Here is a 22,412-nt window from a genome sequence, read left to right as displayed (position 1 = left end):
CATTCCAAGATGTCTGGCTCTAGGTGAGTGATCACACCAACGTGATTATCTGGGTCATGAAGATCTTTTTTGTACTGTTCTTCTGTGTATTCTTGCCACCTCTTCTTAATATCTTCTGCTTCTGTTAGCTCCATACCATATCTGTCCTTTATTGAGCCCATCTTTGCATGAAATGTTCCCTTGGTATCTCTAATTTTCTTAAAGAGATCTCTAGTCTTTCCCATTCTATTTTTTTCCTCTATTTCTTTGCACTGATCACTGAGGAAGGCTTTCTTATCTGTCCTTGCTATTCTTTGGAACTCTGCATTCAAATGGGTATATCTTTCCTTTTCTCGTTGCTTTTTGCTTCTCTTCTTTTCACAGCTATTTGTAAGGCCTCTTGAGACAGCCATTTTGCTTTTTTGCATTTCTTTTTCTTGGGGATAGTCTTGCTCCCTGTCTCCTGTACAATGTCACAAACATCCTCTTCCAAAACCACAAGAGAAGACTCTACACATGGACATCACCAGATGGTCAGCAACAAAATCAGATTGATTATATTCTTTGCAGCTGGAGAAGATGGAGAAGCTCTATATAGTCAGAAAAAACAAGACTGGCAGCTGACTGTGGCTCTGATCATGAACTCCTTATTGTCAAATTGAGACTTAAATTGAAGAAAGTAGAGAAAACCACTATACCATTCAGATATGACCTAAATCGAATCCTTAATGATTACACAGTAGAAATGAGAAATAGATTGAAGGGACTAGATCTGATAGAGTGCCTGATGAACTATGATTAGTCTCACTTTATAATTAAACTGAAGGTTCAGTCAAATCAAATGAGGGAGGTAATTAAGTGCCAGTGCTTGGAATAAAATCATCCTGTTCCAGTGTCTGTGCTCTTTTGCCATAAAGGTAAAGGGAAGCATGGCATACTTAACTTTTCCCATAAAAGTTTGAATAAACTCCGACTGTATTTGTATACTATTCCCAAGCCATCTTCTACAAGTAAAAAGGTAATAACCTCCTATACTCACTAGTAATTCTATAGCAATCACACAAAGGCAATTGATTGCCATCACCAACCCTGTGTCCTTGGACAAGTCATTAAACCTCTTACATATTCGCTTCTTTAATTGTCAAATGGGGATTATAATGTGTATTTAATCAGATTGACCTGGGAATTAAGGTGGTATCATAGAATTTGTTTCACCTACTAAAGAAGTAAAACAAAAGCCATTCAACCATTGGATGGTCATCAACTGGATCGTGGGGTTGAATGGCAGTTCTCCACACAACTGCAGAGACTCAGAGACTTGATGGATTTTGCCCTTTGCCTAAATGCTCTCAACCAGGGGAGAGGCTGGTTTTCAAATTTTACATTCATATATACACACAAGCATCTATGGGGCTTCCTTGTTGGCTCAGCAGTAAAGAATCTGCCTGCAATGCCGGAGACGCAGGTTCGACCCCTGGTTGAACTAAGAGGAAAAGGGGAGGGAGGGGGACAGGAAAGGAGGAGGTCCTTAAATAAAAGTCTGGATGGTTTTTTATCACTATTATCGCAGTAAAGTTTTATATCTAGATACCCAGGCTCCTAAATTAAACGTCAAATACAATCCTGCACTGGAAATGTGAAGTGTAGCTGCGGTGGGGGAGTCCTGACAGCTCCATTGCCTTCTTCACGTTGGCCACGTAATAGGCCCTTTAAGCTCTGGCAGAGAGTATATTATCAAGGCTCCTGTCAGTGCAGAGAGCTGGAGCAGTGGGGAGAAGGACATCATGATGTGTTAATTTTATTAAGCCATTTAAAGCTCAATCCCTTTGATTTCTAACAATGCTCCAGCCCACCGGGGGGCTCAGAGACCATGTCCACCCAGTTTTAAAATGCCTGCAGTCGTACGGTGCTTCAGTCAGGAGCTCAGGTGCTCCACGAGAAAGAGAACAGTCAAAAGGCAAAGCGGAAGGGGCAGCAGGGAGGGAACCAGTATCTCAGTGCCATTTACTGTAAAGCGGGGTGTATTTCCTAGTGGGTCTCAAATGCCACACTCGATTTCTTTTGTGGCTCTTAATTTCTTTATTTTTATTTTAATCTGGCACCAGATAGTTATGCTAACTAGAGTTTGCTCCATAACAATAAATATAATTGCTTCTATGCATTGATTTCTTATTTCTACTGGGACTCTATGGACAAACAGTCGCATACTCCCCAAGGCAGATATGTTTGCCTCGACTTGAATGGGCAACAGACAGAGTCAACAACCAGCAAGGTCGCCCTGCAAAGCCCACAGAGTCAGCCAGCCAGGCAGCAACACCGAAGGGTCTCAACTCAATTTATTTAACTCAATTTATTTGCATGTCATTATCACTCAAAGAGGTAGCAATGGCCCTTTGAAACTTGCAATCTGTAAGTGTCACTAATCCCGGGAAGTGTTAATTGATGTAAGTGCAGAATCCAGTTAGTTATAAAACAGGTGGCTTATTTTTCTCCACCAGTATCAGAAGGCCTCCTGAACTCTTGGAGGGGTTGAGGGCAGAATCTACACCCACCATGAACCCTTGCCTTTCTGCTGGAAACAGTGATGGTTCTCAGACTAGGAGAGAGCTAGCAGCAGCCACTATTTACAGGATGTTGTCCTGTGCATTTTAAATGGATTACCTCATTTAATTTTCCTAACAACCCTATGAAGTATGTACTATTATCCTCTATTTTGCAGCTGAAAAAAACAAAACAAACAAACAAACAAAAAACCCTGAGAAATGGGGACGTTAAACACAGGATCCGCCCCAGACTGCAGTTATCAAGGCATCTGTCCCAGGGAGCTTTTAGTAACTATAAAGTGCTGCCTCCCCTAACAGAGGCTAACATTAGATCTCTGACCTTCACTCCTGCTAAAAGAGGAAGGGGGAAAGAAAAAGACTTCACTGATGACATTTCAAGTGAAGGGCTGAAAAAAAGTGACTCAGACAATAATCTCTCAACAGCTTTACTGAGATATAATTCACATCATATAATTCGGTGCTTTTTAGTACATTCACAGAATTGTGTGATCATTACCACAATCAATTTTAGAACATTAGCAATCACTATCTCCCCATTCCTTCATCTCCCTCAGCCCCAAGCAACAAGTCTATTTTCCTTCTCTAAAAATTTGCCTATTCTGGACATTTCTTATAAATGGAATTGAAGAAGGAATTCATAGGGCCTGGACTCCATCTTAGGCCTGTTCATGCTGATCATGCTCGGTCACCTCTTCAAGGACTCTGAACTCTGTGCTTAGTGTCTATGGAAACTACAATAGAAGGATAAGACCCCCTCTGGGCAGGGGAATCTTGAAGATCACATCCAGGTTACTCATTGCCTAAGAAAAAACATACTCTAGTCACCCCTGCCTCCGGAGAGATCATAAATTCTTTCTGTATCTATCAGAATGTAACTGTAGGTTTATTATTAACTGTTTGAACACCTAACTTATGAATGATGGGGTTATTGTGATTGTATCTTCCTTTGTTTTATATAAGTCTCAAGGAAATTGGGGTGGTGGGTTCGACGTACACATAGGGTATAAAAGATTTTCACAAATGGTGGTCGGGGTCCTTGGCTGAGAGGAGACTCTGCCTTGGGCCCACCGGTGTAATAAACTGCACTCCACTATCTGCACTGTCCTTCTGAGTGAGTTTGTTTCCTGGAACGTGTGGCTACAACAGAATCATGCAATCATGCAATATTTGGCCTTCTGTGAATGACTTTCACTCCGCATGTTTCCAAGGATTATCCTTGTTGCACCATGTGTCAGGACTTGATTTCTTTTTATTGCCAAATAGTACTCCACTGTCTGGATAGACCACATTTCATTTACCCATGCATTGGCTGGGTTGTTTTCACTTTCTGCACAGTAGGAATAATGTTGCTATGAACACTGGTGTGCAGTTTTTGTGTGGATGTATGTTTTCATCTCTCTTGGGTTTATACCCTAGAATGGAATTGCTGGATAACACGGCAACTCTTAGGTTTAACCTTTTGAGTAATTGCCAGATCATTTTCCAAAGTGACTATACCATTTTATATCCCCCCAGAAAGCTCAGTTGGTGAAGAATCCACCTGCAATGCAGGAGACCCCTGTTCAATTCCTGGGTCGGGAAGATCTACTGGAGAAGAGATAGGCTACCCACTCCAGTATTCTTGGGCTTCCCTTGTGGCTCAGCTGGTAAAGAATCTGCCTGCAATGTGGAAGACCTGGGTTCCATCCCTGGGTTGGGAAGAGCCCCTGGAGAAGGGAAAGGCTGCCCACTCCAGTATTCTGGCCTGGAGAATTCCATGGACTGTATAGTCCATGGGGTCGCAAAGAGTAGGACACGACTGAGCGACTTTCACTTTCAAGAAAGATATGAGGATTCTAATTTTTCCAATCCTTGTCAAATGGACAAAATTTCTCTTTACTGAAAAACTACAGAGCTGTAGTCCTAAAAGCTGTCGACTCTCTCTTGCTCTGGTGTAACTGCCTGGGTGACCTTGGACAAGAACCTTTATTCCCCTGGCACCTCAGTGTTCCCGTCTACAGAGTGCAGGGACTGGAGCCGATGGCCTTGGACGTCCCACTGCGCTCTGCATTTATTCATTCAGCCCCATGATGGGAGAGACCCTGACCAGTGGGGAGACAGACACTGTGAAACAGGCAGCTTGGAGCCGATGACACAGCTGCGTATCTGACTGTGCACCAGCTCAGTTCCCACCGTGTCTGAATACCCTTAAACTGTGACTATCATGCTTGCCTCAAAAAACAAACTCACAGAATCTGCTTACACTATTAGGGAGAAAACAGAAATGCCTGAAGTTTCCATTTGGCAATAAAGGCAGACTGGCATTCAGGACTTGAGCTTTTAAAGCTGGGCTTCAAAGATAGAAGTGAATTCAAATGATAAAATATATGTATTTATAAGGAATCATGTCAGGAGATAAAAGCAGGATACAAACTATGTATGCATTATGTGTGTATACAGCTATATAGTTCTACATATATAAACACACATACACAGAATTCTAACAGGTATATGGACCATTGTCTCTTGAACGGTGCTGTGGGCAACCCTCTGTTGAAGTTCGGCTGAAGGTCCCTGTCTGGTTCGGAGTCAGCCCTCCACATACGGGATTCCTCCATACCTGCCGTCTGGGTTCTGTGTGCACAAATCCAACCAACTGCAGACTGCGTAGAATTATAGTATTTACTACTGAAAAAAAGTCCTTATGTAAGTGGAACCTCGCAGTTTGAATCACATTGTTCAGAGGTCAATTGTATACAGAATAATAGGACTATTCAGTCTAAAAGGCCAAGCACCACAACATTAACCAGCTTTTTCACTGGTGTGTTTCAAAGTTGACGGTATGCATCAGGCTGCATACTAAAAAAGCAGAACTGTGAACTACCAAATTAGATGTTCTGAGTGAGGCTCAAGAATCCTCAATTTTAGAAAAAAGAACTGAAAGCTTACAAACCACTGCAGGCAGCAGCAGATTGGCAGACTTTTCCCCTTTTTCATTATAGCTGTCTGTACTTTCCATATTTTTCTACGAAGAACATGTATTACTTTTATAACCGGCGGAGAAAAGGGGAAACTGTTTTGTTTTTATAAAGGCAGAGAGTTGGTAAAAGATGGCAAAGAGCTTGCTTCTCTGTTTTTCAGTGCCCCAGTGTCTACATGTGATGAAAAGAGGTCACGTTTGCTTCTGGGTGATTTCTATGCCCCAGAGCCTAGACTGGACCTGAGAAAGCACTGGTATGTTTCCTAAAAGAAGGATGTGAGGGGAAAACAGTGAAGAGTCATGTTGTTAGACAGGCTATGTGTATAAATACCAATTCATCCATGGGTTCAGCAATAGTATGGGGTATGTAACATGAAACAGGATGAATCTGAAGTTAAGTTCTATTCCCATCACTTACTAGCAAGCTATTTAACACCTTTGAGTCTTAGATTGCATATCCATAAAACAGGGCAAATAATAATATTTTTTTCATATGGTTGTTGTAACAGATAATGCATGTCTATTACTATAGGGTTTCCCAGGTGGCTCAGTGGTAAAAGAATCCACCTGCCAATGCAGGAGACATGGGTCAATTCCTGGGTCTGGAAGCTCTTCTGGAGAAGGAAAAGGCAACAAAGACTAGTATTTTTGCCTGGAAAATCCTATGGTTGGGAAGCCTGGTAGGCTATAGTTCATGGGGTCACAAAGAGCTGGACATGACTAAGCATGCACAAGAAGAAGAAAATCTATTACTATCTGCCAGGTACCATGCTCGTAGGGCTTGAGGATACAGAGATAAACACAATTCATGTTTTCCAAGATTACTATTTACACCTTTTTATTTAAAGTGAAGAACTAGGTCAATAATTCTGATAACCCTCCAACCAAAGAAACCAATTTAATGAACCAATTTAATAACTGGGGCATCTTAATTATTTGCTTCAGATGGTTGATTAAATACTGCCTCAGTGAACACTTCTATCTTGTGGCAGGACAAGGCCTGGCTTGACCCAGGTGATAACAAGACACTAAGAATTCAAGTTCGGTTTGGCTTCTATTTGTACATGCAAAACCTATCATTTTAAGAACAGTCTGATTAGCACTGGAGTGAAGGTCTGGGCTATGTTCTATGTCAATGACATCAGCTATTAAAAAGTACCATAAAGTCCACTTTCAATTATAAAATGCTCTGTAAACGCTGAACAAAAATAAAACAAGAAAACAATCCTCTATGTAATTTCATGTCGCTAGACAATTCTTTGGTTTCACACTTCAGTAAGAATACCTTTAGAGATCAGAGATAAAAGGAAAAGAACCTGACTGTATTCTAGACAGGCCTAGTATGATTAGATCCCATGTTTAATCCCACTCCAGTCAGAACAATGGGAACCGTTTGGCTCGAGTTTAAGATGCTTGAGGATAAATTCTTAATAAATTAGTATAAATTCTAGATATACAAACATGGTTTAACTGTTTGTTTCAAGCACACCAGCTATAGGAAGCAGTCAGTGGTGCATCTTATATGGAAAGAAAAGTAATCAATATATAATGGAGAAAATGGCTATCATTAATCGCATGATGAGAAGCTGGTTACACTGAGCTTAGCATGCTATACTTTTGATTCAATGCTTTCTGGGAGACAGAGCAGAGGGAAGGAAAGGAACAGATCGATGTGTTTTTTAAGTTTCAGGTTTCCCTGGGGTGAACTATGAAAGATGACTGCATAGTCACCACAAAGGAAAGCTGTGAAGAACTCACGTGCTTCAAATTTCCTAAAAATCCAGCCTGGACACACACACATACAAACCCCTAATTAACGACATCTTTTCATTTCCCTAAAGTCTAGAATTGCTGAAGACTGCGTGGAGAATTTTGAGCATGACTTTACTAGTGTGTGAGATGAGTGTAATTGTGCGGTAGTTTGAGCATTCTTGGCATTGCCTTTCTTTGGGATTGGAATGAAGACTGACCTTTTCCAGTCCTGTGGCCACTGCTGAGTTTTCCAAATTTGCTGGCATATTGAGCGCAGCACTTTCACAGCATCATCTTAAAAGGCAGAAGCACCAGAGATCAAATTGCCAACATCCACTGGATCATGGAGAAAGCAAGAGAGTTCCAGAAAAACATCTATTTCTGCATCATTGACTATGCCAAAGCCTTTGACTGTGTGGATCACAATAAACTGTAGAAAATCCTGAAAGAGATGGGAATACCAGGCCACCTGACCTGTCTCTTGAGAAACCTGTATGCAGGTCAGGAAGCAACAGTCAGAACTGGACATGGAACAACAGACTGGTTCCAAATAGGAAAAGGAGTACGTCAAGGTTATATATTGTCACCTTGCTTATTTAACTTATATGCAGAGTACATCATGAGGAACACTGGGCTGGAAGAAGCACAAGCTGGATCAAGATTGCCGGGAGAAATATCAATAACCTCAGATATGCAGATGGCACCACCCTTATGGCAGAAAGTGAAGAGGAACTCAAAAGCCTCTTGATGAAAGTGAAAGAGGAGAGTGAAAAGGTTGGCTCGAAGCTCAACATTCAGAAAACAAAGATCATGGCATCTGGTCCCATCACTTCATGGGAAATAGATGGAAAAACAGTGGAAACAGTGTCAGACTTTATTTTTTTGGGCTCCAAAATCACTGCAGATGCTGATTGCAGCCATGAAATTAAAAGACGCTTGCTCCTTGGAAGGAAAGTTATGACCAACCTTGATAATATATTAAAAAGCAGAGACATTACTTTGCCAACAAAGGTCCGTCTAGTCAAGGCTATGGTTTTTCCCGTGGTCATGTATGGATGTGAGAGTTGGACTGTGAAGAAAGCTGATCGCCGAAGAATTGATGCTTTTGAACTGTGGTGTTGGAGAAGACTCTTGAGAGTCCCTTGGACTGCAAGGAGATCCAACCAGTCCATTCTAAAGGAGATCAATCCTGGGTGTTCATTGGAAGGACTGATGCTAAAGCTGAAACTGCAATACTCTGGCCACCTCATGCGACGAGTTGACTCACTGGAAAAGACTCTGATGCTGGGAAAGGTTGGGGGCGGGAGGAGAAGGGAAGGATAGAGAATGAGGTGGCTGGATGGCATCACCGACTCTATGGACATGAGTTTGAGTAAACTCCGGGAGTTGGTGATGGACAGGGAGGCCTGGCGTGCTGTGATTCATGGGGTCGCAAAATGTCGGACACGACTGAGCGACTGAACTGAACTGAACTGAACACAAGTTCTGGATCCCCAGAGGTCTGTCCCTTTTAAAACTAGGCTCACCTCAGCAACACACAGACACACAACCTCATGTGGACCTGGGCCTTATTTACCAACCATCACTGGTGCTCCTTCCCATCCTCAGCCTCAATCCTAGTAGCTGGGGTTTGATATCTCTTGCTGTTCCTCTGGTCTTAGAACTCGGCCCACTCCTGGACCACAACACTTTGATCCTCGTCCTCATTCCTGACCAGGACTCTTTTCCCTTCATCTGGCCTTGTTGCTTCTCTGTTGGACCTAACTGTTTAAAGGAACGTGTCCTCTTGGGGAGCCTGAGCGGATGACGCAGCTCAGCCCCTTCCCCTCTCTTACTCCTTTGCTGCCTCAGATCAGTTTGCTTTCTGAGCCTGGACTTCTATGTGTTTCATTTTTTTCAAGGTTGAAATCATTTGGACTTATTTATAAGCGCTCTTCTGGCTATTTGCAGAAAAGAATGAGAAAAACCAAAACACAAGAGGGCAGGAAAATAACGAATATCCAACACAGTTTCTAGTCCCCCAGACTCACTGAATCAGAAACTCTGGGATGGGTCCAGTATGCTATATTTTAATAAGTCCTCCAAGTGATTTTCATGCACACTAAAGTTTAAGAGCCACTGATCTGAAGAAAAGAGGGTATCTGACGAATATTTTGGACAAAATGAGGCATCTCATTTAGAAGTCTATATTACTGACACTGAAGAATGTTTTATACATTCTGTGTCTTAAGCCACAGCTATGGTATAATTTTTATGAAATATCCTAGAAACGTATTTCCACATGAAAAAAGGTCTAGAAGGTTACATAGCAAAATGTTAACAGTGGTTAACTTGAGGGAAATTCATTTTAATTTCCTTTATGAATATTTGTATTTTTAATCTATAAGCATATATTATTTTATAATTGAAAATAAAAAAAGGTTAATCTAGGCATCTTCCATTTCTCTCTGGCAAAGCTGAGATGTAAAAATTAACTCAGCGCCCAGCAGCCCTCAGTGTCTGGACTAATCAAGTTTTGTGAGGCTTCAGGGAATTCCTGAGGAAGCGAGGCAGAGACAGTGCTCAGAGCTCCATGGCTCAATCAGTGCATCTACGTAAAGGTGCCACAGCAGGAGACAACAGGTCCCAAAGCCTGAGAGCTTCTGCCCTTCTTAAATAGGCCAACATAAGAAAGGGATGGTAGGGTTAGGAGGGAAGACAGAATAGACTAAAAATGCATGGATTCTTTTGGAAGACGCCAGTTTATTTCTGGGAAAATTTTCTTTGTTGCAGAAATTATCTATTTAAGTGTCCCATTTTTCATCCCCTCTTTGTGATCTGACAGTCATTCTGCAATGACGTTCGTCCTTCTTCGAGCTGGCTCCAGGTAAAAAATGGCACACACATATGGTGGATGAGAAAGGGGCTTGACAATAAAACAGACTGATGGAAAAGTATCCAGGATAAGACAAAGAGAAGATGAAAGAAAGGTGAGTGGGTATAAACATCCTCAAGATCAAGCGAGGTCCTAACAAATATCCTTTAGCTTATGATGCATCGTGGGAAAATCCTGAGGCTTCCATGGGTTGCTCTCAGGGACTACTCGGTCCTTTCACCTCTGGTAAGTTTCCCATCAGATGCACTATATGCATTCATAAGGATCCCAAAGCACTTCACCTGTATTGTCATCTGGCACAGAAGCCACTCGGTATAATCTGTACATATCCTCTTGCTCTTCACTGCCTATAAGCATGTGGGTATGGCAAAAAGAGGGCTTCCCTGGTGGCTCAGAGGTTAAAGCGTCTGCCTCCCGGGTTCGATCCCTGGGTCGGGAAGATCCCCTGGAGAAGGAAACGGTAACCCACTCCAGTATTCTTGCCTGGAGAATCCCATGGACGGAGAAGCCTGGTAGGCTACAGTCCATGGGGTCGCATAGAGTCGGACACGACTGCGCGACGGAACGGAACGGATGGCAAAAAGAGGAAATACACTTGTTTCCTTCAGGATAGCTGCTGTCCCAGAAACCAGAGAAACTTGGTAAAAAAAAAAAAAAAGCTTTCTGCTATCTTTAATAATCAATTGGCTCACCTTCACTAAAGGAAAACTACTTTAATGTAAGTAGTTTTGAGGGGGTCTTTCTACTTTGAGCTACCAAAATTGACAAAAGTTACTCCATTTTATTTTTTTTTTTTGGAATCAAGATGCTCTGGAACCCTGACTACACCAGAAGGCAAGAGGTGTTACTGACTGATGTCCCAAGAACTTTCAATTCTGTATAAAACGAAAATCACTTTGTAGACTGGTGACTGCAGCCACGTTCTGAAGAGCCTGTCACTGGCTGTGACTCTGCCTCACACAGTCTTTCGCATTAGAAAATGGAAGCATAATGTGATTATATAGGAGAACGGAGAGGAAACCCAGTGCCTGCAGCATAATAAAAATGAACACAAACACTGGAATCAGATTTTGAATCTCAGCTCTAAATCACACTCTACTTGGGGCTAATGGCCCTATCTCTCTGAACCTCAGTGTTCTTATCAATAAAATGGGAATAAAAGCTAATGTACAAGGTTACTGCAATGATCACAAGTGTGCAAGAGGAGAGGGAGAATGAAGAGTTAGTGCTTAATGGCACAGGCTCAGTTTGGGATGATGGATAAAATTCTGGAGATGGAGGGCAGTGATGCTGCAAAACAAAGTGAGGGTACTTAAGGTCATGGAACTGAACACTCCAAAATGGTTACAATGGTAAATTTAATTTTGTACATTTTACCACAATTTTTTAAAAAGGTATGTAAAGATCCTAGCACAGTGCCTGGCTCTTAGTAGGTGCTCAGGAAATGCCAGTCTAATTCCTCTTATAAAATTTTTTAATTAAAAAAAAACGACAATACAGAAAGTCAAATAAAATCATGCTCCTTTCTCTCTTAAATTGTGAGGCTCTGACTCTCAGGCGAAGCCAGCTGGCACCAGTACTGGGTAGCGCCACAGCGAGTGTCTGGGTAGGAGAAGGGAGGCTGCATGAGTCAATCCCTCAGGCATGTTCAGTCCCCCGTCCACCCCCAAACCCTGGTATGGCACCTCCCAGAACACCAATCCTAGAGCCCCCCGCAACGGCTCGCAAAGAAAGCTGGGAAGCTTAAACCATTTCCCAGACCAGACTCCAGGTCATGAGGACAAAGGCATTCACTCCTTTGTCCTTTGGCAGCTGGTTCCTGTAAGTGGGAGAGTGACAAGACGCTGGTACTGAACAACAACTGCATAGGCCTAAGCTTATTCCAGTCTCCAGCATTAAGCTGACTGTATCTCTGACGCCTTTGGCTGAATTTAATGGACACAGGGACCAGTAGTCTCAAAGGCCCAGTAAAGGAAGATTAAAAATGCACTTGTCTGCAGTTCAGAGAAAACAATTAATGATTATGTGTTGTAAGTCATAAAATAGAGAAGGGGAAAAATAGATGACTTATCTATCTCTAGGCACATTAGAACACTGCTTTTGATGGGCAGGCTTAATTAATCTTGATGCAATGTTCAGACAGACTGTCATTAACATCCCTCGAATTTAGCCCAAGGAGAATGAAATACTTGGGGTACCAGTATCAAATTGAATCCAAAACAATACTTACTTTAGGGTCTGAGCTCTTGAACTTTAACCTTTCCACCAACTCTATCATAGCCGCCTTCAATCCGCCTGAGTCTTTGCTCTAGAAGAAAGGAAAGTCAGGGGTCATTAGACAGCACTTGTTACTCTCTAGAACACAAACAGTATTTCACGGGACAATGAAACGGAAGGCATTTTTTTTCTTCCTATCAGCAAGAAGACTAAACGACTAAGGAAAGCTGTGTTATCCCTTTTCCTCTTCTCTATGGACAAAGATGGCTGGGACATAAATTGCCCAGTGACCTGAGAGAACAATTGGAATGAAAATTAAACACAATTTGTATAGGGTGAGTCACTGCTTCATCTCAGGGCTCAACTGTGCCATTATTCACCGAGGGCCAAAGCTTTGCAAGAGATTTCTATCCAAGATGTCTATTTCATAACCAAGTGATTTTGATTTTAAACTTCTACATCACAAATACAGATGTATGCAATACTAAATATTCTTACAAAAATAAAAACAAAAAAAAATGCCCCAAGATTTAACAGAAATGGCATTTCAGTGTGCTGGTTGAACACAGGTTTTTGAGTCAGACATAAAGAGTTTCAAATTTGGGGTCTACATTAACTAGTTAACTAACCTCAGGCAGGTTCAGTTCAGTTCAGTTCAGTTCAGTCGCTCAGTCGTGTCTGACTCTCCGCGACCCCATGAATCACAGCCCAACAGGCCTCCCTGTCCCTCACCAACTCCCGGAGTACACTCAAACTCATGTCCACAGAGTCGGTGATGCCATCCAGCCATCTCATTCTCTGTCATCCCCTTCTCCTCCCGCCCCCAACCTTTCCCAGCATCAGAGTCTTTTCCAGTGAGTCAGGCAGGTTACTGACTCTCAAAACCTCCTCCCTTTTCAACAAAATGAAGATTATAAAAAGGGTTATTTGGAAGCTTAATTGAAATGGTGTTTGTAAAGGCATGAAATAATATGTGGCACATAGTAAGAGCTCAATAAATGTCCCCTATTATTATTGTTGTTGTTACTGCATTATAATGATTTAGACTAGCACAGTCCAGTAGAAATATAAGCCAAAAATGCAAAGCACATATATAATTTTAAGTTTTCGAGTAGTCAAAAAAACAAAAGGAAATTAATTTGAATACATTTTACTTAATTTAGTATACCCACAATATTATCACCGCAACATGTGATTTCAACATGAGGTATTTTATACATTTTTTTTATACCAGAGCTTTGGAATCTAATGTGTATTTCACACAGACCAATTCAATTTGGATTTACCAAATTTCAAGTACTCTAAAGCCATGAATAGCTTGATTACTGCAATGGTTAGCACAGATTGAAAGCACAGACTAAAGCTACACTGCCTGGATTCAAGTCCCAAATCTACCACTAGATCTGTGTGACCTTTGGCAAATCACATAGCCTCTCAGAGCCTCAATTTCTTTATCTATAATATGAAGCTAATAGTAGTACCCATTTCAGAGGGCTGTAGTAAGATAAAACAAGCTCATATACATCAAGATACCTGCAACAGGGCCTGGCATGTGGTAAAGACAGCAGATGTATGAGACATGTTTATTATTACTGTCTGTCTCTCTCACAATATTTAGAACTCCTTAAAGGTAATAACTGCGTCTTTTCTCTGTATCTGCGGCCAGCATCGAGGCGGTTTAAAAAGTGCGCTGAACAAACGAATGAATGCATATGCAATCTTAAGACACAGACGCCTTAATAATAATCCATGTGTGCAGCGCTGGATGAAAAGTCACGTGAATCCGTCTGTGCTCTCATCCCCACTCCTCGGGGCTAGGATAGAATCTTTACCCTCCTTTCACCAGTGATGGAAAGGAGGTATGAGAAAAATCAAGCCATTTTTACGGGTAAGGGACAATAAATAAGTGTAATATAATCAAACATGACAAATATCTGTTCTTCAAAGTTGGCCTCAGAATCAGTGATATTTTCCCAATTTGGGAGGAAAATTCCAATTTCTCCAAAACAGGACATACTTAGTAAGTCTCCATCATACAGATTAAAATAGACTAAAACCTAAATCCTCCCCCCCCCCCACCCTCCATTCTCTCCCAAGTCCACAGTAAAAGTCTGATGTAACCTAAGACGGATATCTGCTTTCGATGTGCTCTCCAGACACAGCTGACATTCCTACCCTAACTGTGGTTCTAAGTTTTAGTTTGTATTTTCAAGATGATGACATCACTTCCCAAATTTCATCACCAATTTAAATCCTTAATCTCTGGTCTCACAGCAGACAGGTGGGAAAAGGAATCTGGAGGTCACATACCAGCAAATGTGTGAGACCCAAAGTACCTAAAGAAGGGTTAAACTGCCAGACACAATCCGCTTTTATGAGACGATCAGACAATAACGCCTGTCTGCTGATATCATTCCTCTAACCTGATTCTCATTGGCTGAACAAGCAGGTCACTTGTCCCTGGAAAGCTCTCTTCCCCCACATCCCAGCTGCCAGCACCCATTTTAAGCTCTTCAGCAAGAGCCCTGATATATTATGACTTCCCCACCACCCTGCCTCCCCCCACAGCTCTAGAGAACAGAAAGGAATGCACTAAACTGTGTCTTAAAACATTCAGAAGAGAAACAAGATGACGAAGGAATCCCTAAGAAGCAGACAGCCTGTTTGCTGGCAGATGTGCCTTGTGAGGGGAGATAAGGGAACCCTTAGCCTTCTTTCATAAAAATCCAGTGGGTCAGCAGAATCCTTCCTCCTTTTCACAAAGCAACAGCAGCACTGCCTACCAGGCGAGTGACAGAGGAGAGGCAGAGACCCTTCCTTCAGGAAATTCACCCAGACCACTCCCCACCCCGCTCTCTTTGAGGATATTCTCAAAGATAATTGGGATCTATATGGAGCCAGCCTCTAAATGAGTGGTGGAAAAACACCGTCCCTAATGGCTTAAAAAAAAAAAAACAACTACCCTCCCCGCTAAATAAGCAGTTGGGAGACTCTCCTCTGACAGCTGCAGGGCCGAGGCAAGACTGAAAATGGACTACTCTGGCCCCAAAGCCACACACCCCGGTCCCTTCCTGCACCTCAACAAGCCTTGCACACAGATGCTCAGGGTAGTACACCCAAGTTCTGGGAACATCTCTTTCAAACATTCACCCTGGGCCACATCTGGAACAGAACGCACATATCAGAAGTGGGGTCTAATGGTTTGAGTCATCTTTTGGAGGATGGGCTCAGAAAAAGCCTCTGCAGGCCCTGAAAGCAGGGTCAGGACATTTCATCAGGTAATTCTTGGATTCTGGATACTTGGGAGAGTGGTCAAGAAGGGGTGGTGGTGGTGGTGTAGTCGCTAAGTCGTGTCCGACTCTTGCGACCCCATGGACTGTGGCCTGCCAGGCTCCTCTGTCCATGAGATTCTCCAGGCAAGACTACTGGAGTGGGTTGCCATTTACTTCTCCACTAGAAGGGGGCAGACATGGGCAAAGGAAGGACCCTGGTTGTCTATGCCTAAGGTGGCATTTGAGTATGAGTGTCTCCAAAGCATCATGTGGTAAGTTTGCTGAGAGCACTCATCAGTCAAAAGATAACTGGAACAGGTCATATTTACATACTTCCTTACTGTGGTGGAATGGAAGAGGTGCCTCTGAAACTTGTGTTCTAACTGAGAAGTCAGAAGAATGCCAACTTTGGACATGTGTGGATCCATAAATGGCCAGATTCTGCTGTGTCAGTCCTTGGGGCAAGCACTGTGAGTGGTGATGAAGTGAGTATCTCCTGCTGCTGCTCTTCCTCACCTCCTTCCCACATGTGAGCCTATCCTTGTTTATGACCCTCTCTCCTCCCCCAAGAAGAGTGTAGATTAAAACAAGACAAGTGCTCTGTTGTGACACCCACCCCTCAAATTACAGAGCTGGTCACTAGCAAAATCAGGATCAAAAAGATCCAAATGACAAAGATTTATAACATATACAAGAGAAGAGGCTGGTATCAGGAACACATGGAAAAATTCATAAGGGATTCCGATAAGTAAGAAAAAGCCAAATAAGCACAAAAGAAATCCCAACACAAGATATGAACATAATAGAAATGTGAAGTGGCTAATACACATATGAAAAGATGTTAAAAGATGCTCAAACCTACTTGCAATTATGATATCATTTCTTATCCAAATCAAAAAAAGTTTTGATAACGCCAAGCGATGAGAGACTTTGGGGAGGTTGGGGGTTTTCATATGTTGCTGCTGTAACAAAGCTACTTTGAAATCACATGCCAAGCAAGTCCATTTTTCACTTTCTTCCCTTGAGAAACACTAACATGTGTCAAGGAGGTATGCACAAAAATAATTATTGCAGCACTGTTTTTAACAGTAAAATCCTGGAAATATCCTAAGCATCCATCAATTGTGGGTGGCTAAATAAACTATGGAATTACAAATGAGGTCTGATATGGCAAATAAAAAGAATGAAGTAGACCGGAATGTACACAGCAACACACAATGCTGAATTTTAAAAAACTTGCCAAACAAGGCATACTGTATCATTTAAGAAATATAAAACTATTCTATGGGTTACGTATGTATGCAAAAGATCAGAAAAGCAATGACTTGGGGCGACTGGTAGTGGGAATAGTGGTAGGAAGAGTCTTAGACTTACTTAAATGTATTCTTATTGTCTAATTAGGATTGAATACACAAAAAGGAGGGGGAGGAGGAAGGGAAGACCGACCCAGAGTTTCTGCTTCAAGTGTCTCTCTCCTTGAATTTGCCTTCGTATAAATATCAGGGCACTGTTCCCTTTGTAGCAAACAAGAACCAAAGGTATAAGAGAAGATTCTCCACCTAGGATTCATATATCGATTTCAGGGAGTTTGAAATCCCCAAACTATACACAAGATTTGGAAAGTACATGCACTAGTCTATGAAAGGGGACTTGTTCCCCCAAAGTTTAATTTTCCTAGTGTAAAGGGCATTGCATAAAGAGAAGGGAGACCCAGGCTTCATTCCTACTAATTGATATGTGAACTTGGAAAAATCATTTTGTATCTCAGAGTTTCTGTTTCTCAACTTGTAAATGAGGAAAGGGGGCCAAATCAGAACCTACAAATTTACAGGCCACGGCCTACACAACTTTTGTTTTCTTTTTAGTGCTGTCCCACACTAGCATGCTAGGAATTTTAAGTTAATCGCCAACACTTAAAAACCAGGAGATATGACATAACAAAGATTGCTAGCTTCTTCTGAAAATCTGAAAGGTCTCACTATACTGGGCTCCCTTTCCACACAGCAGCAACTGGCGGAAGCTGAACAGCAACTACCCAAGGCAAGCTCCCTTCAGTACACCACAGTTACCCTGGATGGCTTCTCATTTACATTACCTTTCTGTTCCCTGTAGACATCTGACCTCTAGATCTGATAGATAGAGTGCCTGATGAACTCTGGACGGAGGTTCGTGACATTGTACAGGAGACAGGGACCAAGACCATCCCCATGGAAAAGAAATGCAAAAGAGCGAAATGGCTGTCTGAGGAGGCCTTACAAATAGCTGTGAAAAGAAGAGAAGCGAAAAGCAAAGGAGAAAAGGAAAGATATAAGCATCTGAATGCAGAGTTCCAAAGAATAGCAAGGAGAGATAAGAAAGACTTCCTCAGCGATCAATGCAAAGAAATAGAGGAAAACAACAGAATAGGAAAAACAAGAGACCTCTTCAAGAAAATTAGAGATTCCAAGGGAACATTTCATGCAAAGATGGGCTCGATAAATGACAGAAATGGTATGGACCTAACAGAAGCAGAAGATATTAAGAAGAGGTGGCAAGAATACACAGAAGAACTGTACAAAAAAGATCTTCCCGACCAAGATAGTCACGATAACGTGATCACTGACCTAGAGCCAGACATCTTGGAATGTGAAGTCAAGTGGGCCTTAGAAAGCATCACTACTAACAAAGCTAGTGGAGGTGATGGAATTCCAGTTGAGCTATTACAAGTCTTGAAAGATGATGCTGTGAAAGTGCTGCACTCAATATGCCAGCAGATTTGGAAAACTCAGCGCTGGCCACAGGACTGGAAGAGGTCAGTCTTCATTCCAATCCCAAAGAAAGGCAATGACAAAGAATGCTCAAACTACCGGACAATTGCCCTCATCTCACACGCTAGCAAAGTCATGCTCAAAATTCTCCAAGCCAGGCTTCAGCAATATGTAAACCGTGAACTCCCAGATGTTCAAGCAGGTTTTAGAAAAGGCAGAGGCACCAGAGATCAAATTGCCAACATCCGCTGGATCATGGAGAAAGCAAGAGAGTTTCAGAAAAACATCTATTTCTGCTTCATTGACTATGCCAAAGCCTTTGACTGTGTGGATCACAGTAAACTGTGGAACATTCTGAAAGAGATGGGAATCCCAGACCACCTGACCTGCCTCTTGAGAAACCTGTATGCAGGTCAGGAAGCAACAGTCAGAACTGGACATGGAACAACAGACTGGTTCCAAATAGGAAAAGGTGTACGTCAAGGTTGTATATTGTCACCTTGCTTATTTAACTTATATGCAGAGTACATCATGAGGAATGCTGGGCTGGAAGAAGCACAAGCTGGAATCAAGATTGCTGGGAGAAATATCAATAACCTCAGATATGCAGATGACACTACCCTTATGGCAGAAAGTGAAGAGGAACTCAAAAGCCTCTTGATGAAAGTGAAAGAGGAGAGTGAAAAGGTTGGCTTGAAGCTCAACATTCAGAAAACAAAGATCATGGCATCTGGTCCCATCACTTCATGGGAAATAGATGGAAAAACAGTGGAAACAGTGTCAGACTTTGTTTTTTTGGGCTCCAAAATCACTGCAGATGCTGATTGCAGCCATGAAATTAAAAGACTCTTGCTCCTTGGAAGGAAAGTTATGACCAACCTTGATAGTATATTAAAAAGCAGAGACATTACTTTGCCAACCAAGGTCCGTCTAGTCAAGGCAATGGTTTTTCCCGTGGTCATGTATGGTTGTGAGAGTTGGACTGTGAAGAAGGCTGATCGCCGAAGAATCGATGCTTTTGAACTGTGGTGTTGGAGAAGACTCTTGAGAGTCCCTTATACTGCAAGGAGATCCAACCAGTCCATTCTAAAGGAGATCAATCCTAGATGTTCATTGGAGTGACTGATGCTAAAGCTGAAACTGCAATACTTTGGCCACCTCATGCGACGAGTTGACTCACTGGAAAAGACTCTGATGCTGGGAAAGGTTGGGGGCGGGAGGAGAAGGGGACGACGGAGAATGAGATGGCTGGATGGCATCACCGACTCTGTGGACATGAGTTTGAGTGTAGTCCGGGAGTTGGTGATGGACAGGGAGGCCTGGCGTGCTGTGATTCATGGGGTCGCGGAGAGTCGGACACGACTGAGCGACTGAACTGAACTGAACTGTAGACATCTGAAGTTGCCACCCTTAGCAGCAATTCGGAGAGTTTTTTTTTATCTCTAACGGCTTTTGTATTTGAACACCAAGAAAGGTGGCATGTCTTTCTTCAAAAGGATTCAGAATACCTCATAAATACATGTCCATCCAAAACACAGAATTAATATAGTTCATTCTGATGTAAACATTCTTCGAAAAATGGGCAAGAGGTAGAAACAAAGGTGGAATATGGCAGGTAAAGGGGGCATCAGAACAGGAAGTGTTTCTTGACAAGTTTCAGAGGAGTCAGTCTAGTGTAATGCCTCTTACTAGCTGGGGACCAAAAGAAGTCATGTGTCAGCAGAAATGTAAAAATCACATAGTGTCTTAAACTGGCTCCTAAAGACTGAATTCTGTATTACAAAGAATCTGAAGATACTGAGTTGCAAAAGAATACTGGCTGCCTGTTTGTTGTTTTTTTTCTATCCCAGTGGCTTTGCATTGGTACCATGCTTTCAAAAAGAGAAAAAAAAAAAAAAATCAATCCAACTTTCTATCATTTTCACAAAAAGGTTTTTTGGGGAGAAACAATGGAAAAGGATTGGGAGACAGAATGTATAAGAAGTCCTTCTAAGGAATCCAAACATAAAGCAAAGTCCTGACAAAAGGAAATTAAACTGAATTTAGTATCACCACACCATGTCCAAAAATTCTTTTCCAAGTTCTTCACATGACTTGATTTTCCAACTCCAAGTCCACTCCTATGTTAGGTAACCACCTTTATACAGTTGCTCAGACCCAAAATCATTTTTTGGGTCTGAGAAAACCTGTCACCAAGTCTTTTCAGACTTAACTCTAAAACCTAGGCCAAGTTCAATTACTCTTTACCATCGCTACTACTCCCTGCTTCTTTGAGGTCCAAGAAGCAATACCACTCCCCTCACCTACCCTACAGTCCCTTCTCCGCATAGGCAACAGAGTGAAATTTAAAGGTTAAAATATAAAAGGGTATACATGACTTCCATCCTTCACACACGTGAAGTCAGAGTCTGTCATTCAACACAAGTTATACCCTACCAGGGTTCACACAGACCCAAAGGATGGAGAGGAAGACAGTAAGGGTGCCTATAATGGCTTCCCCCACTTGTCCCCATTTCCTACTGGAAAGAAAACTGAGGCTATTTTCTAAGCAGAAAGAAAAGGCTGTATTGCCCCTGCCTCCTCTCTGCTTCTATAAAAATTTCCCACAGTTCAGAATGTAAAACAGAATTTTAAGAGGACAACCAGCAAGACTTGTGAACCTAAAATTAGACACAGCAGCTGTGTTTTGGTTAGCTAGTGCATAAGGCACCAGCAGGACACTGAGATACTCAGGAGCCTCTGCTCTGAAGACAGGTTTTTCACCAGCCTGCCTACCCACCAGAATAGAGCAGGCGGCAGGAGCAGAAGGAGAGGGGGCTGACCAGTTCCCACCCAAAGAAACTTGGTGTCCGAACTTCTGTCAGACTAACTGGTCTGGAATTGAACTCAGAATAGAACCAGAGATGGCTCCGTAGGTGTAGGAAGAGTCACTAATGGCTGAGGGATGATTATATCCCAGGTACTGTGCTGAGATCTTTACGTGTATGTATTATTTGGTTTTCACTACAGCCCTAAAAGGAGAAGCAATTATTATGGCCATGTTACAAATGATGAAACCAAGATTGAGAGAGAGGATGAATTCTCCAGCAGGACACAGGTAACCAGTAGCAGAGCCGGGATGCAAAGCCACGGAGGGCAAAGCTGCGACATAGCTGGGTCCTTCATATTCATCCTCCCACTTCTCCTTAGTAAGACACTCCAGTGTTAGCTGGACACACCACGGCCTGAAGAAAAGGCTGTTTCCCAGCACCCCCTCTTGCAACTAGGTAATGCCATGGGGCTGAACTCTGACCACTGAAATATAAACAGAATGTGTGCAACTTCTGGAAGGTTCCCTTAAATAAAGGATCTCTTCCCTTCTTCACGTTCCTGCGCCTGTTATCCTGGAAGTCAGATGTACTGGCTGGCCCGCCAGTAGTCACCTGGGTCCATGACGACGACTGTACCCTAGGGATGCCATAGCAGAGGCAGAAACAGCCTAGATTCCTGCTAACTTCATGATTCCTCCATACCAGCTTTAGACAGCCTACTTCCTTTTATACAAGAGAGAAATAAAATATCCGTCTTGTTTGAGCTGTTGTTATTTTGGACTTTTCCACATTACTTCACTATTTTAGATGCAGCTGAACTTAATGTAAATCCCTATGCAACAGCCTCTTTCCTTGATGCCCTGTGATTATTAGAGATTATTATACTTCGTATCATACATTTACCAAACATATCATGCACACCCACTCTCCAGCAGGCACTGTGCTAGGTGCAGGGAACAGAAAGATGAAGAACATACAGTCCTAACCCTAGAAGGAGAATTGATCACACACACAGGACACAGAGACGCTGGGAAGAAATAATACTGATCTAATATACTGTGCGGAGAAGGCAATGGCACCCCACTCCAGTACTCTTGCCTGGGAAATCCCATGGACAGAGGAGCCTGGTAGGCTACAGTCCATGGGGTTGCTAAGAGTCGGATATGACTGAGCGACTTCACTTTCACACATTGGAGAAGGAAATGGCAACCCACTCCCATGTTCTTGCCTGGAGAAT

General features: G+C 42.4%; 1 protein-coding gene across 2 annotated transcripts in view; it reads right to left on the bottom strand.

The window, feature by feature from the left end:
* The window catches only part of TRIM44 (TRIM family member 44), a 121,219-nt gene that overhangs the window by 87,036 nt on the left and 11,771 nt on the right, over window positions 1-22,412 (bottom strand). For both annotated transcript variants that reach the window (XM_055423845.2, XM_088843254.1), the window contains exon 2: window positions 12,360-12,437. In XM_055423845.2, coding sequence (XP_055279820.1) covers window positions 12,360-12,437 — 78 coding nt within the window. The remainder of the gene's footprint in view (window positions 1-12,359; window positions 12,438-22,412) is intronic.

This window comes from Moschus berezovskii, chromosome 14 (assembly GCF_049115385.1).
Source record: "Moschus berezovskii isolate FMDL1 chromosome 14, NW_MosBer_1.0, whole genome shotgun sequence".
NCBI classification, from domain to species: domain Eukaryota; kingdom Metazoa; phylum Chordata; class Mammalia; order Artiodactyla; family Moschidae; genus Moschus; species Moschus berezovskii.
This window is presented reverse-complemented; position numbering and strand designations above follow the sequence as displayed.